At 36.7% G+C, this 17,819-nt stretch overlaps 1 protein-coding gene across 2 annotated transcripts in view; it reads left to right on the top strand.

Annotated features, from left to right (window-relative positions):
• Positions 1-17,819, top strand: part of btbd11a (BTB (POZ) domain containing 11a) — a 118,387-nt gene that overhangs the window by 68,612 nt on the left and 31,956 nt on the right. For both annotated transcript variants that reach the window (XM_084111053.1, XM_084111054.1), the window contains exon 2: positions 8,056-8,205. In XM_084111053.1, the coding sequence (XP_083967179.1) occupies positions 8,056-8,205 (150 nt within the window). The remainder of the gene's footprint in view (positions 1-8,055; positions 8,206-17,819) is intronic.

Below are 17,819 nucleotides of genomic sequence, written 5' to 3' on the forward strand. Positions count from 1 at the left end.
TTGGCATATTGCATTCTATAACCTACTTGCTCTACAGATCAGGGGTGCGTTTCCCAAAGCCAGCTTTGGTCGCAGGTTTCGTCATTACCAATAGAGTTCAATGGCCAATCGTGATCATCCTTTGGGAAATGCACCCCTGTGTAGTAGTGTTATTATGCTACTGTTTTTGATAGTGTTGATTCAGGTACTATCATGATGATCATTACTGAATGTGGTATCCTGTCAGCAATAACTTGCCCATGCTGTCTAAGGCCTGAGGGGAACAGATTTCAGCATTAGACTGGCATTGCATTGTTTCTAGATATTGTTACGAAAAACAACACCGTACAAACAACGCTCTCCACCATTTTCACACATGTTCTAAACTTAATTGTACATGCAGACATTCATAGGAGGAGTTTTAAATGGCTAGTTCGTTATTCAGAGAACTTCAAATTTTATTTTTGAGTATGAACAATTTACAGAGGTCTGGACCGCGGTCTGGACCTTTGTACTCAAAGACATGTGAATAGTACAGACTTAATGTCTTATCTATTTTGAGTATTTTCAGTGTAATGCAGCCTGAAACCAGCATCAACATATGGATAATCCATTTGGCATTCAACTAATATAATTTACCTGCACTTATATTGTTCATTTTCCTTCCATCTGGCTAGCACATTGTGTTCCTCTCTATTTCCTTATATAGAAAATGAATTGGCTCTTTAAGAAGTGACAGATGTAGCGGCAGAGGGGGATGATGTGATAGTCTGTCGAAGTTCTGGGTTTACGACCAATGTTGAGGCATCCAAGTCATTTTTGGATTTCACTTAAATGCCACTAAAACCAGCAGAGAATTATGGGCCCATAATCATGGCAGTAATATTGCACATAATGACTGGTCCCCAAAGGCATACGTCTTACAGTCATTTAATGAGATTTTAATGTCCATTAAAAGTATTCGCTCATTTACTGACTGATGCTGTAGTTTTATCAGTCAATTGTAATTATTTCTTAATGCAGATGTGCCTGCGCAATTCATTGTATTTTAATGAAAGATGTGTGTTGTAATCTGAGGTTACACTTTATTTAGATGGTCCTCTTTAGACATCCCACTAGTAACTTTGTAACAACACGTCAGCTAACTCTCATTTGAGTATCAGTAGACTGTCTGCTTAATATCTGCTAACACATTATTTTGATGCTCCCCCATCAGACACTCTACTGACTATAAGTATCTTTGCAACTACGTCAACTTATACTAACCCAAACCCTAACCCTAACCTAACAGACTTCTAACAGTCTACTAGTCTACTAATACACTAATGAGAGTTAACTGACATGTAGTTGCAAAGCTACATATAGTTACTGTAGTAGAATATCTAAAGTGGACCATCTAAACCTATTCAGATTATCTAAATAGCTGCTGATAAGGGAAATATTTCTAAAAAGCTGTTGAGCATGTCCACCATTTTTGCACAGGAAAAATGATATAGTTCATTAAACATGTTGCATTGTGTGATATAATAGCAAGGAATATTGTCACAATGAAACTATCTCAGAACTACGAGCAATGTGATATTCAGGTCAGTGAACAGCTTATAGTCAGAGAAGGTTCTTTGGAAAAACTGAAGATTTGTCGTGTGCTCATACCTCATACATATTCTTTGCAAATGTTTGTTTAGCCGGAAGTTTAATAAAAAGGATATGCTCTGTCTTGGCTAACCGAGCACCATGGTTACTAGGTCTTGTGCTGTAAAAACAAGGACGTGGCGATTCAATCTTCAATCAAATTACACCCAAATATCCATCATCATGTATTCTAAAGATATTTTTTACAGCTCAATCTCTTCAGGTTGAGTATCAGTTTATATGATCAGGTCACAAAATGTGTCTGAAAACAAGCCTGGCCTTACAAAGTTATTGCAAACTGTTCTCGAGTAGATGGTGTTCTTATGACTCAGTGTCGTTCCCCCCATCCCCCACTTCACTGTACAAGTATGGAGAAACTTTCCTAGTTGTTGAATAATCAGGTTTTTATAAATATCGTGCTAAGGAACATTTGGAGTAAAGTGTTTTGCCATCAGTTGGCCAAGGTAACAATCTTCAAGGGACTTGGGTCTCATTTTTCTCTTCCCACCCCCTTCACCTTTTAAGTCACCATATGAAGCGAAGAAAAACACATTGCTGAAAATAAAAATAACCGTTGCTTCCCTCTCAGTAGGGAATACAAGTGCTGGAGAGAGATAATATGGTTGATACATGGTGGGGCTGCAAAGTTGGACTGACTAGAACGTTCTAACACGCTTTTTCGTGATTTGATCTGATTGTATGAATATTGCAGGGGAATCTTTTAGCGTCTGTAAGGTCATTGAAATGTTGATGTGCTGAGATTATAGAGGCAGGAGTTTCAAGACAGGGAATGTTGATTGGGCGGAGAGGTCATAAAATATTGAGGCTTGTTTTTTCCCACTGGAGTGCATATTTTTGGCTGAAGTGAAAGAGTCATGAGAAGATTTCTAGCGATCAAAAACCTGTCTGTTTCTCCTCCCATATCATTCTGGGAATTGTGATGACAGCTCACATGCACTGCATGTTTTTCAGACTGAGTGCATGTTTTTTTGTGTTTGTGCCTGAGGAAAAAAATATATTTAAATATACTTTGATTTCAACACTTAATTTGTTTTGTAATTTTAACAGTTATTACAGTTAATATATTTCTAATTCACCTTCCCATATAAGTTAAAACTTATGTGTGTGTGTGTGTGTGTGTGTGTGTGTGTGTGTGTGTGTGTGTATATATATATATATATATATATATATATATATATATATATATATATATATATATGTATTAGGGCTGTCACTTTACGTTCGAAAATCGATTGCACAGTCGATCGGACCAACCAACGCAAGTTTCGAAAACGAAAATAGGGAATCGATTTTAACGGTCTTTTCTCGGAGGGTGTCCAGCTCGTCACGATACGCCCGCAGCGAACGCGCGTCACACAGCAACTGCAGGCTCTGACAAACACGCATAACAGCAAATTATACTTCTGCATAATGTGTCTCTTTTTACAACAAAACTGTGAATTCTGCCGGTATGCAGACAGTCTCATGCATTCAGATACATATTCGGGCTACAGTCTACAATCGCCTATGTAGGCGAAATTTGTTTGACATTTCTAATCGTAAACACAGCTATGTTGAAGCCTGCAGTAATGTTTTTCATTGATGTTATGGCAGTCCACTCTGCTTATTGTTTTTCGAGAATGTTGCACTCCTGTTTGTCATTGTGCACGAAACTTCACGCCAATAAATCATCAGGAATATTGCTGACTTGTGCGCATCTCAAGCGCCCTCTTAACGTTCGTCCTAATGCCTGTTAGTTGTCCGTGGATTTGCCCATATTTGGCGTTTAAAATGGAAACGTCTTTAGACATGGAAAATCGATTTTACAATCGATTCAATGAACACTTATGTCTCAAAAATCTAACAGGATTTTTTCACAAAAGTGACAGCCCTAATATGTATATATATGTGTGTGTATATATATATATATATATATATATATATATATATATATATATATATATATATATATATATATATATATATGTATATATATATATATATATATATATATGTATATATATGTGTGTGTGTATATATATGTATATATGCATGTATGTACAGTGAGGAAAATAAGTATTTGAACACCCTGCTATTTTGCAAGTTCTCCCACTTAGAAATCATGGAGGGATCTGAAATTGTCATCGTAGGTGCATGTCCACTGTGAGAGACATAATCTAAAAAAAAAAATCCAGAAATCACAATGTATGATTTTTTAACTATTTATTTGTATGATACAGCTGCAAATAAGTATTTGAACACCTGAGAAAATCAATGTTAATATTTGGTACAGTAGCCTTTGTTTGCAATTACAGAGGTCAAATGTTTCCTGTAGTTTTTCACCAGGTTTGCACACACTGCAGGAGGGATTTTGGCTCACTCCTCCACACAGATCTTCTCTAGATCAGTCAGGTTTCTGGGCTGTCGCTGAGAAACACGGAGTTTGAGCTCCCTCCAAAGATTCTCTATTGGGTTTAGGTCTGGAGACTGGCTAGGCCACGCCAGAACCTTGATATGCTTCTTACAGAGCCCCACTCCTTGGTTATCCTGGCTGTGTGCTTCAGGTCATTGTCATGTTGGAAGACCCAGCCTCGACCCATCTTCAATGCTCTAACTGAGGGAAGGAGGTTGTTCCCCAAAATCTCGCAATACAGATGGCCCCGGTCATCCTCTCCTTAATACAGTGCAGTCGCCCTGTCCCATGTGCAGAAAAACACCCCCAAAGCATGATGCTACCACCCCCATGCTTCACAGTAGGGATGGTGTTCTTGGGATGGTACTCATCATTCTTCTCCCTCCAAACACGTTTAGTTGAATTATGACCAAAAAGTTCTATTTTGGTCTCATCTGACCACATGACTTTCTCCCATGACTCCTCTGGATCATCCAAATGGTCATTGGCAAACTTAAGACGGGCCTTGACATGTGCTGGTTTAAGCAGGGGAACCTTCCGTGCCATGCATGATTTCAAACCATGACGTCTTAGTGTATTACCAACAGTAACCTTGGAAACGGTGGTCCCAGCTCTTTTCAGGTCATTGACCAGCTCCTCCCGTGTAGTTCTGGGCTGATTTCTCACCTTTCTTAGGATCATTGAGACCCCACGAGGTGAGATCTTGCATGGAGCCCCAGTCCGAGGGAGATTGACAGTCATGTTTAGCTTCTTCCATTTTCTAATGATTGCTCCAACAGTGGACCTTTTTTCACCAAGCTGCTTGGCAATTTCCCCATAGCCCTTTCCAGCCTTGTGGAGGTGTACAATTTTGTCTCTAGTGTCTTTGGACAGTTCTTTGGTCTTGGCCATGTTAGTAGTTGGATTCTTACTGATTGTATGGGGTGGACAGGTGTCTTTATGCAGCTAACGACCTTAAACAGGTGCATCTAATTTAGGATAATAAATGGAGTGGAGGTGGACATTTTAAAGGCAGACTAACAGGTCTTTGAGGGTCAGAATTCTAGCTGATAGACAGGTGTTCAAATACTTATTTGCAGCTGTATCATACAAATAAATAGTTAAACAATCATATATTGTGATTTCTGGATTTTTTTTTTTTTTAGATTATGTCTCTCACAGTGGACATGCACCTACGATGACAATTTCAGACCCCTCCATGATTTCCAAGTGGGAGAACTTGCAAAATAGCAGGGTGTTTAAATACTTATTTTCAAATACTTATTTTCCTCACTGTATGCATGTATGTATGTATGTATATATATATATATATGTATATGTGTATATATATATATATATATATATATATGTGTATATATATATATGTATATATATATATATGTATATATATATATGTATATGTATATGTATGTATATGTATATGTATATGTATATGTATATATATATATATATATATATATATATATATATATATGTGTATATATATATATATGTGTGTGTGTGTGTATAATTTGCAAGTAAAATTAATTTAAATTTTGTAAGAGTAAAAATAATTGAATGCCTTGTAATTTATGGCCTCAATTTATGTAATTCCCCATGTAAAGTATCAATAACAATAGTTTCAATATTATTTAAAAAGTTTTTTATATATATATATTATATTTTAGATGATATATTACATATATTTAGATAATGTATTTTTAAAATTGTATATAAAATATAATTGAAATATAGTTTAAAAAAATGTTGACTTTTTTTTTTTGGTATGAGCAAAAGTGATTTATGGAATTCCCTGTGTGAACTATCATAATTGTTAAGATTTCATTTAAAATAAGACATTTTTGGTCCTATATTTGTTTTCAGTTACGTACATTGAATTGTTTTATTTAGCAATTTTTGTTTGTCAGTTGTACCACCTGCTTTATTATCAGAACATTTTACAGTAAAAACTGATTTTAAAAGCTCAATTAGGTTGATGAATTAACATAATAAAATTAAATGACATAGGAGCACTAAAAAAGTAAAAGAAAAGAGCACTAATTAAGGTATGTCCTATAACGTATGTAACATGTGTATGTTACTATATATATAACCCAGCTGTCACAGCTGTAAGGTATTTTTTTGTCAAAACCAGGTCAAGCAATCCCCTGTAACTTTGTGCCGGATCCTGTTGGGTGCTACATCATCCTCTCTCACCCCTCGCACAACTGTACAAAAACCCGCAGCAAAATGCTGCAACTACTGTAACTGGCATCATCACGCTGGCTTGTGCGATGTCCTGCGGCTTCATTAGGGACCGTACACATGCAAACATTTGCTCCACACGCAGTATTTCAGGCACTCAACTTAAAAGAAACTTCATCAGATGAGACAATCAACCAAAACAAAGTGTTCCCTCGCTTGAACTCCCTTCAAAATTCCTTAAAAGCATAATGTCACCCATGAACAACATTGTGTCTCTTGACAAAGCATTCAGCTTGTCTCCCATCTGGCGAATATTGCACATCCTCCATTATGCATAAACTCACTAACCACAAAGAGATTTGCAGCAGCCAGAACTCCCAGTGCCAGGTCATTTTAATCATAGTGTTATGAAAACTTCATGAGTTTTTGTGTTTCTTTCCCTGTGTTGTTTTGTGCTAACGGCTTCATTCAGTATACAACAGGATACAGGATATTTACCCACCTCTGGGAGACTGACAACACAAATCCCTTTCGATGAAAGTCAAGAGTATAACCTGCTTAAAATAGCTTCCTGGAAGGCTGTTGCGTGCAGTGTTGGAGAATGTTACTTTTAAAAGTACCATGTTGAAATATTGTGTTACTTATGATACAAGTAATGTTACAGTATGTTATATTAAGGTTTATTGACATGCACATTAAATTACTTTTGTGTCTTTAAGATAACTCTCAAGAGAAATCACTTGAACAATAAACAAGTCACTTTACTCATTTGAAATCTGATTAATAACTAATATGATGTAGTATTTCTAAAACTGTTTTTGTGTTTGTGTATGTATCTATTCGTTCGAACAGTTCGTTCTGGTACTCTTATGAGTGAGTCATTGATCATTCGTTCAGTTTTATCATTCAAAAATATTGAGTCATTTAGGAATGAATCAGAGGACTATCTTGATGAGTGGGTCATTGAATAACTTACTCAGCCAAATCATTTAACAACACTGTTTCATTTAGGAACGAAACAAGCTTCTGTCTTAATGAGTCTTAATTATTTACTTAATCAAATAATTCAAAAAAACGTTGATTCATTAAGGAATCAGTGAGTCGTTGAACCATTTACTCCAAAGGAACAAAACAAACAGCTTTCATTTATGAGTCATTGAAATATCCATTCAAGAACACCACTCCTGACGTGGTTCAAATGTCAAATGTAGACATCGTAACTGACAATACTGTGTTTGAAATGTATGTTACTCAATATTAACTTATTGTTTATTGATCTGTTGTATAAAAGCAACATCATGAAAACAATATAGCTTAAATATACTGACACACTACAAGGCAAATGGCTATAGGGATGTCTCAAAACCAGATAGTTACAGATATCAGACGTTAATTAAAACCAGTTCAGAAACACAATATACTGTAGCCCCAATGTGTGAAGCCTATAACTCAGACAGATAGCTGCTTATCTGTCTTTATTCATCTGTGGCTGAGCTCAATATCCCATCTGTAGTTGCCTATTCTCCAGTTCAAACAAAAGCCTTGGCTGCGGTGCTGTGCAGTAATTTGATTATGGTTATTGAATGAACATTAGACTACCAGGGCTCCAGCCAATACACGCTGCTGAACTCACCTGTGGGCGCATGGTTTGTTGCGATTTGAAAAAGATCCAACACAAAAACAGCGGTTTTAATTGCTTCAGGGGTTGTTTGATTTGCCTCTCAGACAATGATAATGTCATAACACTTAGCTTTCAAAGTCTCTTGGTCCCATTGCAGATGTTTTTGTCTGGTTTTGGCTCGTTCACATGTTTATTTATTTTTAATTGTCTGATCTTTGTCCCACAGGTGTACTGAGCCTGCCGGACAGTCTGAACCTGCACCGTGACCAGCAGCGAGCAGGGAAAACCGGAGAGAGCCATACCTACAGCCAGGCTGAACTCCGCACCATTGAACAGTCCCTTCTGGCGACCCGCGTGGGGAGCATTGCAGAGCTCAGTGAGTACTCATGCCTTAAAAATGTGTGTTGATGTATTTTTATTGAAACAGGAAGTTTGGCGTTGTGGTCCTTTATGTTCACAAAGGCTGCAATTATTTGATCAAAAATACAGTAAAAACATTGAACAAGAAATATTGGTGTTACGGTTTAAAATCACCATCCTCCCCCTGATTATTTTTTTTAAAGTTAGACATCTACCTTCTTAGTATTCCTCAATTTATTCATTATCAACAATATAACAAAAAAATGTACAAAATAATAAGTTTCCTTTTTTTTCTTCTTTTTTTTTAAGTATATAGGGTCACTAGCGACCCGAGGCATGTAATAGTGTAAATTTTTTTTCTGCACTACAATAATTGAACCTCTGACTTACACAGTCCCCTCTCTGTGCTGATCATTCTTGTAGATTGGTTGTTAGAATTTAACTTTTCAATAAAAATACTAAGTGGTGGAGGAGCTTTTCCATTTAGGATCTTAAACATCAAACAGTCGTCAGTGTATTTTGTCAGATTTTTCCAGCTAAGGATATCATATTTGCCCAAAATATCACACTGATGTTAAGTATTGGATTTTATGTCTAGCACTTTGTAGGCCTGCTTATACAAGGAGAGAATGGGCTTCAAAGTTGTACCTTTAGCTAGAGACCAACTTGTCATACAGTATGTTAAATGAGGGATAATCATTGAATTTAAATATAATTTTTAATCGGCTAAAAGTGAACATTGAGTCAATGTTTAAATCCAGTCCAAATTTTTGTCCCGCGCCATGTGGATTTTAGCAACGACCCTGGTCAGATGTCCATTCTGTGTCAGGTCCCTGAGCTATTTGACATCTGGATGATCCACTGAATTAGTTATTTTTAGTCACTTGTGTGGGTGTATGAGGCCAGTGGTCAGCAACTGTAAGGCCCTACCCTAACTGAGCGGGGTGTGTCTCTCTAGTGTCCACCGGATGGTCGTCAGACTGAATAACAGCTCTTTGTATGTTTGTCTTGGTGATGGTGGTTAGCCTGTGTGGCAGTGGATTTCAGAGCTTGTCCGTACAGCAGGGCTGCACCCACGGTCATTTTTTAATCATAGCAAACATACACAACACCCAAAAAGTTAAGATGCAGAGCACACACTATCATCTACACTGATTATGTCTCCTAAAGTGTGCCTGCCAAATAAAAACGTGTGACCCCAATGAGGAGGGGAAATTCGATGTGTGCAGAGGGACTTGAGTAAATTACAGAGAGCCGGTGACCCTTCTGTCATTCCAATCAACATTGCATTCTGTGAAACAATAGAGCTAATAGAGATTGCTTGTTTTGTTTATTAAATTCCTTTTGATTGGGTGAGGCTCTATCAACAACATTTCTGTCATATTTAAAATGCAAAAAGAAAAAGAAAAGAAATAATCCTTAAGTAGAGTTAAGCACAATTGTCTCCCCCAAGCAATCAAGCAATCAATCAATAACATTTTGTATGAATTATGTATTATATTTAAATATATTATGTAAATGATTTTATATATAATTTATTAGTATTTATTATCATATTTAAAACTAAAATAAAGTTCTTTGAAATTTCCTTCATAAAATTGTGTGTATTGATTATATTTTATTATATTTCAATATAATATAAATTGCTATTTGTGTAACTGCATGCATATTCTGATTAGAATTCAAAATCATTGTATTACAGTATTTTTTCTGCAGTTTTTTTTTTTGTTTTTTGTGGTGGTGCTCAATAGTCATTATTATTGAATACTAAACAGACCTAGACAGGCAAAACAAATTAGGTGGGTTATTTAAGATGCTGCAGGGTATTTCGTGTTATTGCATGTATACGAAGTATTAGCACAGATGTGAAGTTGCTTTCATAATGCAGCATTTGTTATGTAACCATGCAGAACATTAGCTATTTCACCAACAGATGAGGCATAATAATCAGACGTAATTGACTTTTTCCTCCTTTACAGCTTTGTGTGCACAATGCGCAATAAACATCCATATATTGATTGCAAACCCTTCAAAAGCCACCTAATTGACCATTTACTAATTATGCCATATTTTCACACTGTATAATAAAATATAAAAGTCTGGATTATGCAATTGCTTTTCTGTTGATGAAAAGTTCTCATGCATATTCATTTCCCTTTGAATCATCTCAGTTTTGGCTATGCGAAATATCGTTTGTGTCCACTCTAATTATCTCACAATGTCCTTATCACAGACCTATAACTATCAGTGTGGTGTATTGCAAAACAGTACTTGTTAGAATGTGTCCAGCATTTTTATGAGCATCCTGGCGTCTTTCAGTGTGAAACCATACGCCACTGTGGTTAAATTAACTAGGAAACATAATACATTGTGGGCAGTTAACAATGAGGCCCAACCATTACAGACGTCACTGTCCTGAAGGCTAGTTATGGTACATCTGTTGATAGAAAGTTTTGAAAAGAACATAAAAAAAATTAAAAAAAACTTGGTGGTATAATGTGCGTGTTGTGTGTGTGTGTGTGTGTGTGTACAAAGAAAGTGTGAGCGCTACAATATCAGTGATACTCTAAGTAAACAAGCAAATACTTTTTTATAGTAAATGTCTCTAGAGTTCACCTTCGCCTTCGAGCCCCCTGGCAAAAATCATCCATGGTGTTTTATCATATTTATTTCTCTCAAAAAATGTTCAGGATTCTTTTCTGTTTATATTCCAGTGCAGGGAAATTGTGAGAAGAAGCTCCTTTTACAATATGGCCTTAATTCAGACACCTGTCTCTCCACATGCTCCAAGAATCCCCTTAAGAGTTCGGCCTGCACTGTGCTTTCTCATTGGTTAACTAAATTATTCCCATCTAAAGTTCATTGCTGAAATCTAAAAATAAATTCAAGGGGCAGATATATTCATCCATGTCTGTCTCTCTGTCCGTCAGTCAGTCCATCCGTCCGTCCGTTTGTTTATTCATTCATTCATTCATTCATTCATACATTCATACATTCATTCATTCATTCATTCATCCATTCATTCTTACTTTGCTTATCTTTGAAAAATCCCCAATACATGCTCTTCTAGAACTAAAAAAATCCAGAATGAGCTGCTGCTTTCAATATTTGGGCTGAAATAAAATGAACTCATTTATTAGTTTCCTTTATCAGAGGCGTTTAGATTATACATGGAAAATGAGCAATTAAGGGATATTAATCAAACCACAATCTTGACAAGGCAAAGAGAAAACCCCTCACTGCTCGTGGTAGGATAACTTATAGCTTTAATAAGTCTAAATTGATATAGTAACACAAAGTAAAAAAAAAAAAGAAAGAAACTAGATGGAGACCTGCCTGCCCAGTCAGACTATTGTGTCTAATAGTTATGCAGTGGAGACTTTTTCAAACCTTTTTTACCCATAATATTTTTCCTTCTGTGTAATCAAAAGAAAGATTCCACTGTTTTAAGATGTGAGCTTAATATGCAACACAAATTAAAAGTGGGTTTTGACTGATTTATCATCATGGAAATGAAATTGCGTGACAAGTTTGTAAGGTTTTTTATACATTTCTAAATTATAGCTGTTATATACATGAAAAGTTTCCTTTTTATCTAACTAACACTTAAATGTCACCAGCAGTTCTGATGATAATGACGTCCAGTGTCGGCGAGAGGAGTCAAATCAGCTCCATTTTAAATGAAGATGGTCCAATCAAAACCTTTTTCCTCCATCCTCTGTGATGTTTCCTGGTGGGTCTGAGCCATCCGGAAACACACCAAGTGCCACTTCAGCGTCAGAGCAGCTGTAAAATGCTTAGCAAGTTTAGGTAATTCACACTACACCAATAGACGGCAACCAGTGGCAACAGACACATTTGTTGGGTTTTGTCGGATTAGTGTGTTACGTTGGTGTTGGTCGGTGCTTGTTTTCAACGGTATTTCTGTATTGTGTTCAATCGGTATTTGTCGGGGCATGGAATATCTGAGAAGTGACGTACTATAATGCAGTGATTATCGACATTAGGTCGGTGTCTGTAAGTGCAGAGAAATTTTAGAGTAATTTTAAGTCATTTGAAAGTGAAAAAGGAATTTGAAAGTAGAAAGATATAGCGTGATTGTTCAATTATGGACACATTTGACTACTTGAAATCGAGTGGAACTTAAGTGGGAGTGGAGTCCAACTTAATGGATGTATGTTTCATCTGTTAAATGTTAAAACAGTTCTCCTGAAATAAAGTTCTTATATTTATATTTATACTTAAAACTGATCAAACATATTGATGACTCATCCTGCACTACACACATTTTTGTACAATTAAATGCTCTCTAGGATGAAAATGCCCCTCCCCTGAATACCGTCTGCACCCGACTAGCAAGAAATAAATAATAGTTCATGGTTATCTAACTAAAATATATAATACTGGTAATACAATTATAATATCTTGCATTTTCAGTTTGATTCCATTGCCTGCTATAAAAATATATATAATTAAAGCTGCAAGCAGCGATGAAAAGGGCCCTCGCACCCCTGCCACCGCCACCCGGCGCCTTTAGTAAAAGCCTTAAGATTACACTCACCAAATTTGAAGAGGATCAGATCAAAACTGTAGGAGGAGTTCGTTAAAGTGCAACATCAGGAAATGGCAAAAACTGCACAAAATCTGAGAGGAAGTTCAAAATAGCTGACTTCCTGTTGTGTTTAGGGCTGCGCTCCAGGAGACTTTTTTGTAGGTATTGGGTCATTACATGTATGTACCAAATTTCATACCTGTACGTGAAACGTAGAGCCGGGGCAAAATGTGGGGGCAATAATTAAGCCATTTTGCCCCACCCAATTTTGAAAACCACATCACACGTAAATTTTCACCACTTCTGAAGCGTGTGCAAAGTTTCATGATTTTTCGAGCACGTTTTGTATTTGCCACACTTCCTGCTACCAGCAGTTGGCGCTATTGCTATAACCATAATGAGCATGGTCATGTGTTCAGGACAGGCCTCTTATCAAACAGGTGAAGTTTGGGGCAGATTGGAAATTGTATGCCTAAGTTACTGCAGGCTGTCTGTGGTTGCCTAGCAACATCGGAACTGCAAGCAACATTAATATTGAACTTATCTGATCATGCATAAATCACCAAAAGGCCGAAATTGCCGCCGAGGGCACACCCTTCGACGAAAACTCAAGATCTTCGCAATTTAACGTCGCAAAGGTCTTAAGATTACACTCACCAAATTTGAAGAGGATCAGATCAAAACTGTAGGAGGAGTTCGTTAAAGTACAACATCAGGAAATTATGAAAAATGCACAAAATCTAGGAGGAAGTTCAAAATAGCTGACTTCCTATTGTGTTTAGGGCTATGCTCCAAGAGACTTTCTTGTAGGTATTGGGTCATTACATGTATGTACCAAATTTCATACCTGTACGTGAAACCTTGAGCCGGGGCAAAATGTGGGGGCAATAATTTACCGAATTTGCCCCCCCCAATTTTGAAAACCATATTACACGTAAATTTTCACCACTTCTGAAGCGTGTGCAAAGTTTCATGAGTTTTCGAGCATGTTAAGGCCCTCTAAAAAGCGATTCACTTTGGAGAAGAAGAAGAAGAAGAAGAAGAAACGGAGCAAAAACAATAGGGTCCTCTCACCATCGGTGCTCGGGCCCTAATAAACGGAGCAAAAACAATAGGGTCCTCTCACCATCGGTGCTCGGGCCCTAATGAAAGCCTTTTTGCTCTCAGTTATTTTAAGAGACTGTTTTATAGTTTATAGGCTACATCTGCCAATGGCAGTTTGAACTCTTTCAAATGGCACATATCCGCCAAGAAATGTAAGGATCATTTTACAGCTGATTGGTAGAAGATTTATTATTGCATTCCAAAACTGTACTAGTAAAACTTTATGTTCTAAGACAACCCTCTCTTTTCAACTCTGATGCTGACCAGGGGTGCGTTTCCCGTACAACGACGTAACTCGCTGGTTCACTACCATAGTACGATGCATCGTTGAAGAAATCAACTAGCCAGTCACGACTGTTTCCCGAAACCGTATTGTCGCAAATTGGTTGTTCAACCATGTTGGTTAATGATGTCATGCAGGTGGTGGAGTAATAACTTTCTTTAATGAATCTGTTTGAGATCGAATTAATGCTAGGTGTTTTGCTCTAAATTACGAACATGGCATCTGAGGACTATTTCTATATTTTCTCGGTTATTTTGCTTTATTTCCAGATTCAATCATAGGCTCATTCTCACATGGTAGAGCACATTCGCACATGCGCACTCTTCAAAAATGGTGCTTTAAATCTCTTGACAAACTAAAAGACGTAAATGACATTTGTATGTATTCTAAATAAAAGATGGAGATTGTAATGAATTGCTTATTTTGTTTAAGACAAGGATTTATTAAGTCCACATGTCATGCAAACAAGAAACTATGCTTCTAACCACAGGTCAAAAGCTGTCGTTTGCGATGCTGTTTGCGAATGTTCGTTGGAACGATGGTTTCGGGAAACACCAACTCGTTAAACTATGCTGATAACGACGGAACTTGCGACCATAGTTGGCTAACGATGCTTTTGGGAAATGCACCCCAGACAGACAAGGGCAAGCGAGTCATTTTCATCTGCACAAACTGCAGCAACTCCTGACCTGCCACTCTTTCTGCAGGTTGCCCACTGCTGACAATGTGCAGCAATCACCTTTCAATAACCACACTTAAAAGGGCATTGTACTTTAACAATGGCTTGAATAATTTATTCTAATTAATTCACCTTTTTAGCCTGCACCTTATATAGAGCATTGCTTGTGATGACATGCAAATGATTCAAGCGCATAATTCCATCGAGCTAAATGTAAACCTCCTAATAGTTAAAGTTTGACAACCCTCATGTTGTACAAGATAACTCAAACTCCGCCAATATGGCACATAATTGTATTTGATTGTAGCGTAATTAACTTCGCTTACATAAAACTGCTGCTAATTTAGAATGATTGCCTGTAATAGTGAAATGAATAAGTGTTAGGTTACTTAACACTTTTGGAACACATACTACAAATAAAATTCCAATGCTAACACTTGTCCTAACCAGGTGTGACTTGTTAAAGCGAGTTTCTATCCTAATCAGACATATTTTGTTGATCATTTTTCTACACTGGTCCATAAGCAGTCACAGCCGAGCAGAAGATATTTAAAAAGTTTCTTCGCACAGCAGTTTGGTGTCCAGTGTGGACAGGCAAGCTTGTCGCTGGATCAGCATGTGTCAGCAGGGAAATCACATGCTTGAGTTTTATGCATACATTTTGATGACAACATGCAGTACAGTATTAAATATGTGACCCTGGACCACAAAACCAGTCTTATGGGTAATTTTTTTTTAAATTGAGATTTATACATCATCTGAAAGCTGAATACATAATCTTTCCATTGATGTGTGGTTTGTTTGGATAGGACAATATTTGGCCGAGATACAACTATTTGAAAATCTGGAATCTGAGGGTGCAAAAAAATCGAAGCATTGAGAAAAATCGCCTTTAAAGTTGTCCATTTCTATCGGCGATAGTGCTGCATCCATTCACAAAAATAAATGTTTTATATATTTAAGGTGGGAAATTTACAAATATCTTCATGGAATATGATCTTTACTTAATATCCTAATGATTTTTGGCATAAAAGAAAAATCTATAATTTTGACCCATACAATGTTTTGTTGGCTATTGCCACAAATATACCCGTGCAACATAAGACTGGTTTTGTGATCCAGGGTCACATATGCATTTAGCATATGTCTGAATATCGATATTATAAATGTGCACTTGAGCTGTGCTTCTTTCTAGAAAATGAGGTGAGCGCCTTCAAGATTTAATGGAGGCAAAAAGTCTTGTGCTGTCTCAATGGAAAAATATCCCATGAGCTGTGCAGCAGATTGCATAGCAAGGTGCCTTTATTTCACGGTCAAAGGAAAACCCGGTAATTATACTGAGAGGGAGTAATTATAAAGGCTCCAGCACTATTTCCTGCTGCTTTCACTTTGGTAGTTAATACTGAGACACCTCCATTTGTCACGTTTGTGGAGACAATCTTTTATGCAGAAATCCAAAACTTGCCTGAGATCCAAGGGGAAGTTGTTGTCAATACGATAGCAATAGTTTTCAATACAGCAATTACATTATGTGTGTGGTTTAACTTTTACTGTACTTAATATACTTAAAAGAATAGTGCACTCAAAAATAATTTACTCACCATAGTATTTTTTTCGAACTCATATGACTTCATTTCTGCTGTGGAATACAAAAGAAGACATTAACGTATTCATTTAGCAGACGCTTTTTAGCATTTAACAGTGTGTAAATGAAGAGCTCCTCTGAGCGTCTCGTGGAGGTTTGTTGTATAAACTTTGCTAATGAGCATCCTCTTCAGACCAGACATATTAATACTTTAGTCTTGTCTCTCAGCACACAGCAGTGTTGATGAATACACATCTTCCATTATCCCTCGAAGATCCATTTTATGAGATGAGTTGCTTTAATATCCAACATCTCTACACATTTCATCATAAAATGTGATTTTGGGGTGTAAAGGTAAGCCAGGCTGCCACTCACTAATCCTGCTCTGGCTTCTCTGAAACCACTGCAAAGGTTTCCCTGTGGGAAATGTACCATCATATCTGCATAAAACATGAGAACAGCTTAGAAAGCAACACCCCTGGCAGATGGAATCAGGGCTTAGGGTTGATTTAGGATTTAGGTTAAACAAAAAATTACTTGAATCCATGTTACACTTTGTGGTTACTGTATTTTGCATGCCTGGGATTATGTGATTTAATGTAAATAATTAAATATTATACAACAGTTTGTTCCGATCCACGAATTTAATATACAGTCCAACTGCGCTGGGACTTTTTACTGTTTGTGTCACTCTACTTTTCTGTATTTGTGCCTTCCAGGCAGATTGTCAGTATGTGCATCTGAGCAATAGTTTTCAGTGACTCTTTTTGCAAGTTAAATCGATTTGCCAGTTGGTAGTAGATGACTGTCATTAGTGAGTCAATAATTTATTCACACAACAAACTTTTGAAATGTGTTCATTCAATAAGGAATGGAACAAGTGCCCATCTTTATGAATAAATAATGAATCGTACTTATCATATTTGTTAAAAATGCTAATTCATTGAGAAGCGTAATTGAATCATTCATTTAATAAGCCATTCACGTCTTTATGAATGAGTCATTGAATCATTCACCTAATCAATTTGTCAAAAAAAAAACGCGGATTCATTAAGAAACTAACAAGTGGTAATCTTTATGAATGAGTCATTGAGAAACAAGTGATGAATGAGTCATTGAATCTTTCACTTAATAAGCCAAGCAATCATTCACTTAATAAATTATTAAGTGAATGATTGCAGTGAGTCTGCGTTCATTTATATTCATTCATTCAGGAATGAAACAAGTGACTGTCTTCACGAATAAGTCATTGAATCAGCCACCTAAACAATTCTTCAACCACGCGCAACAGTTCTGTTGTGACTTTGTTCTGAAAACTTTTTGTTGGTGGAGCAAAACTACATAAAGTAACTAATATATTGATTCATTCAGGAACAGCATAAATGGCCGAGTTATTGTCACTGAGACAATTAGTTAGAAAACTCTGA

Source organism: Abramis brama, assembly GCF_963993115.1.
Source record: "Abramis brama genome assembly, chromosome: 4".
Lineage (NCBI taxonomy): Eukaryota > Metazoa > Chordata > Actinopteri > Cypriniformes > Leuciscidae > Abramis > Abramis brama.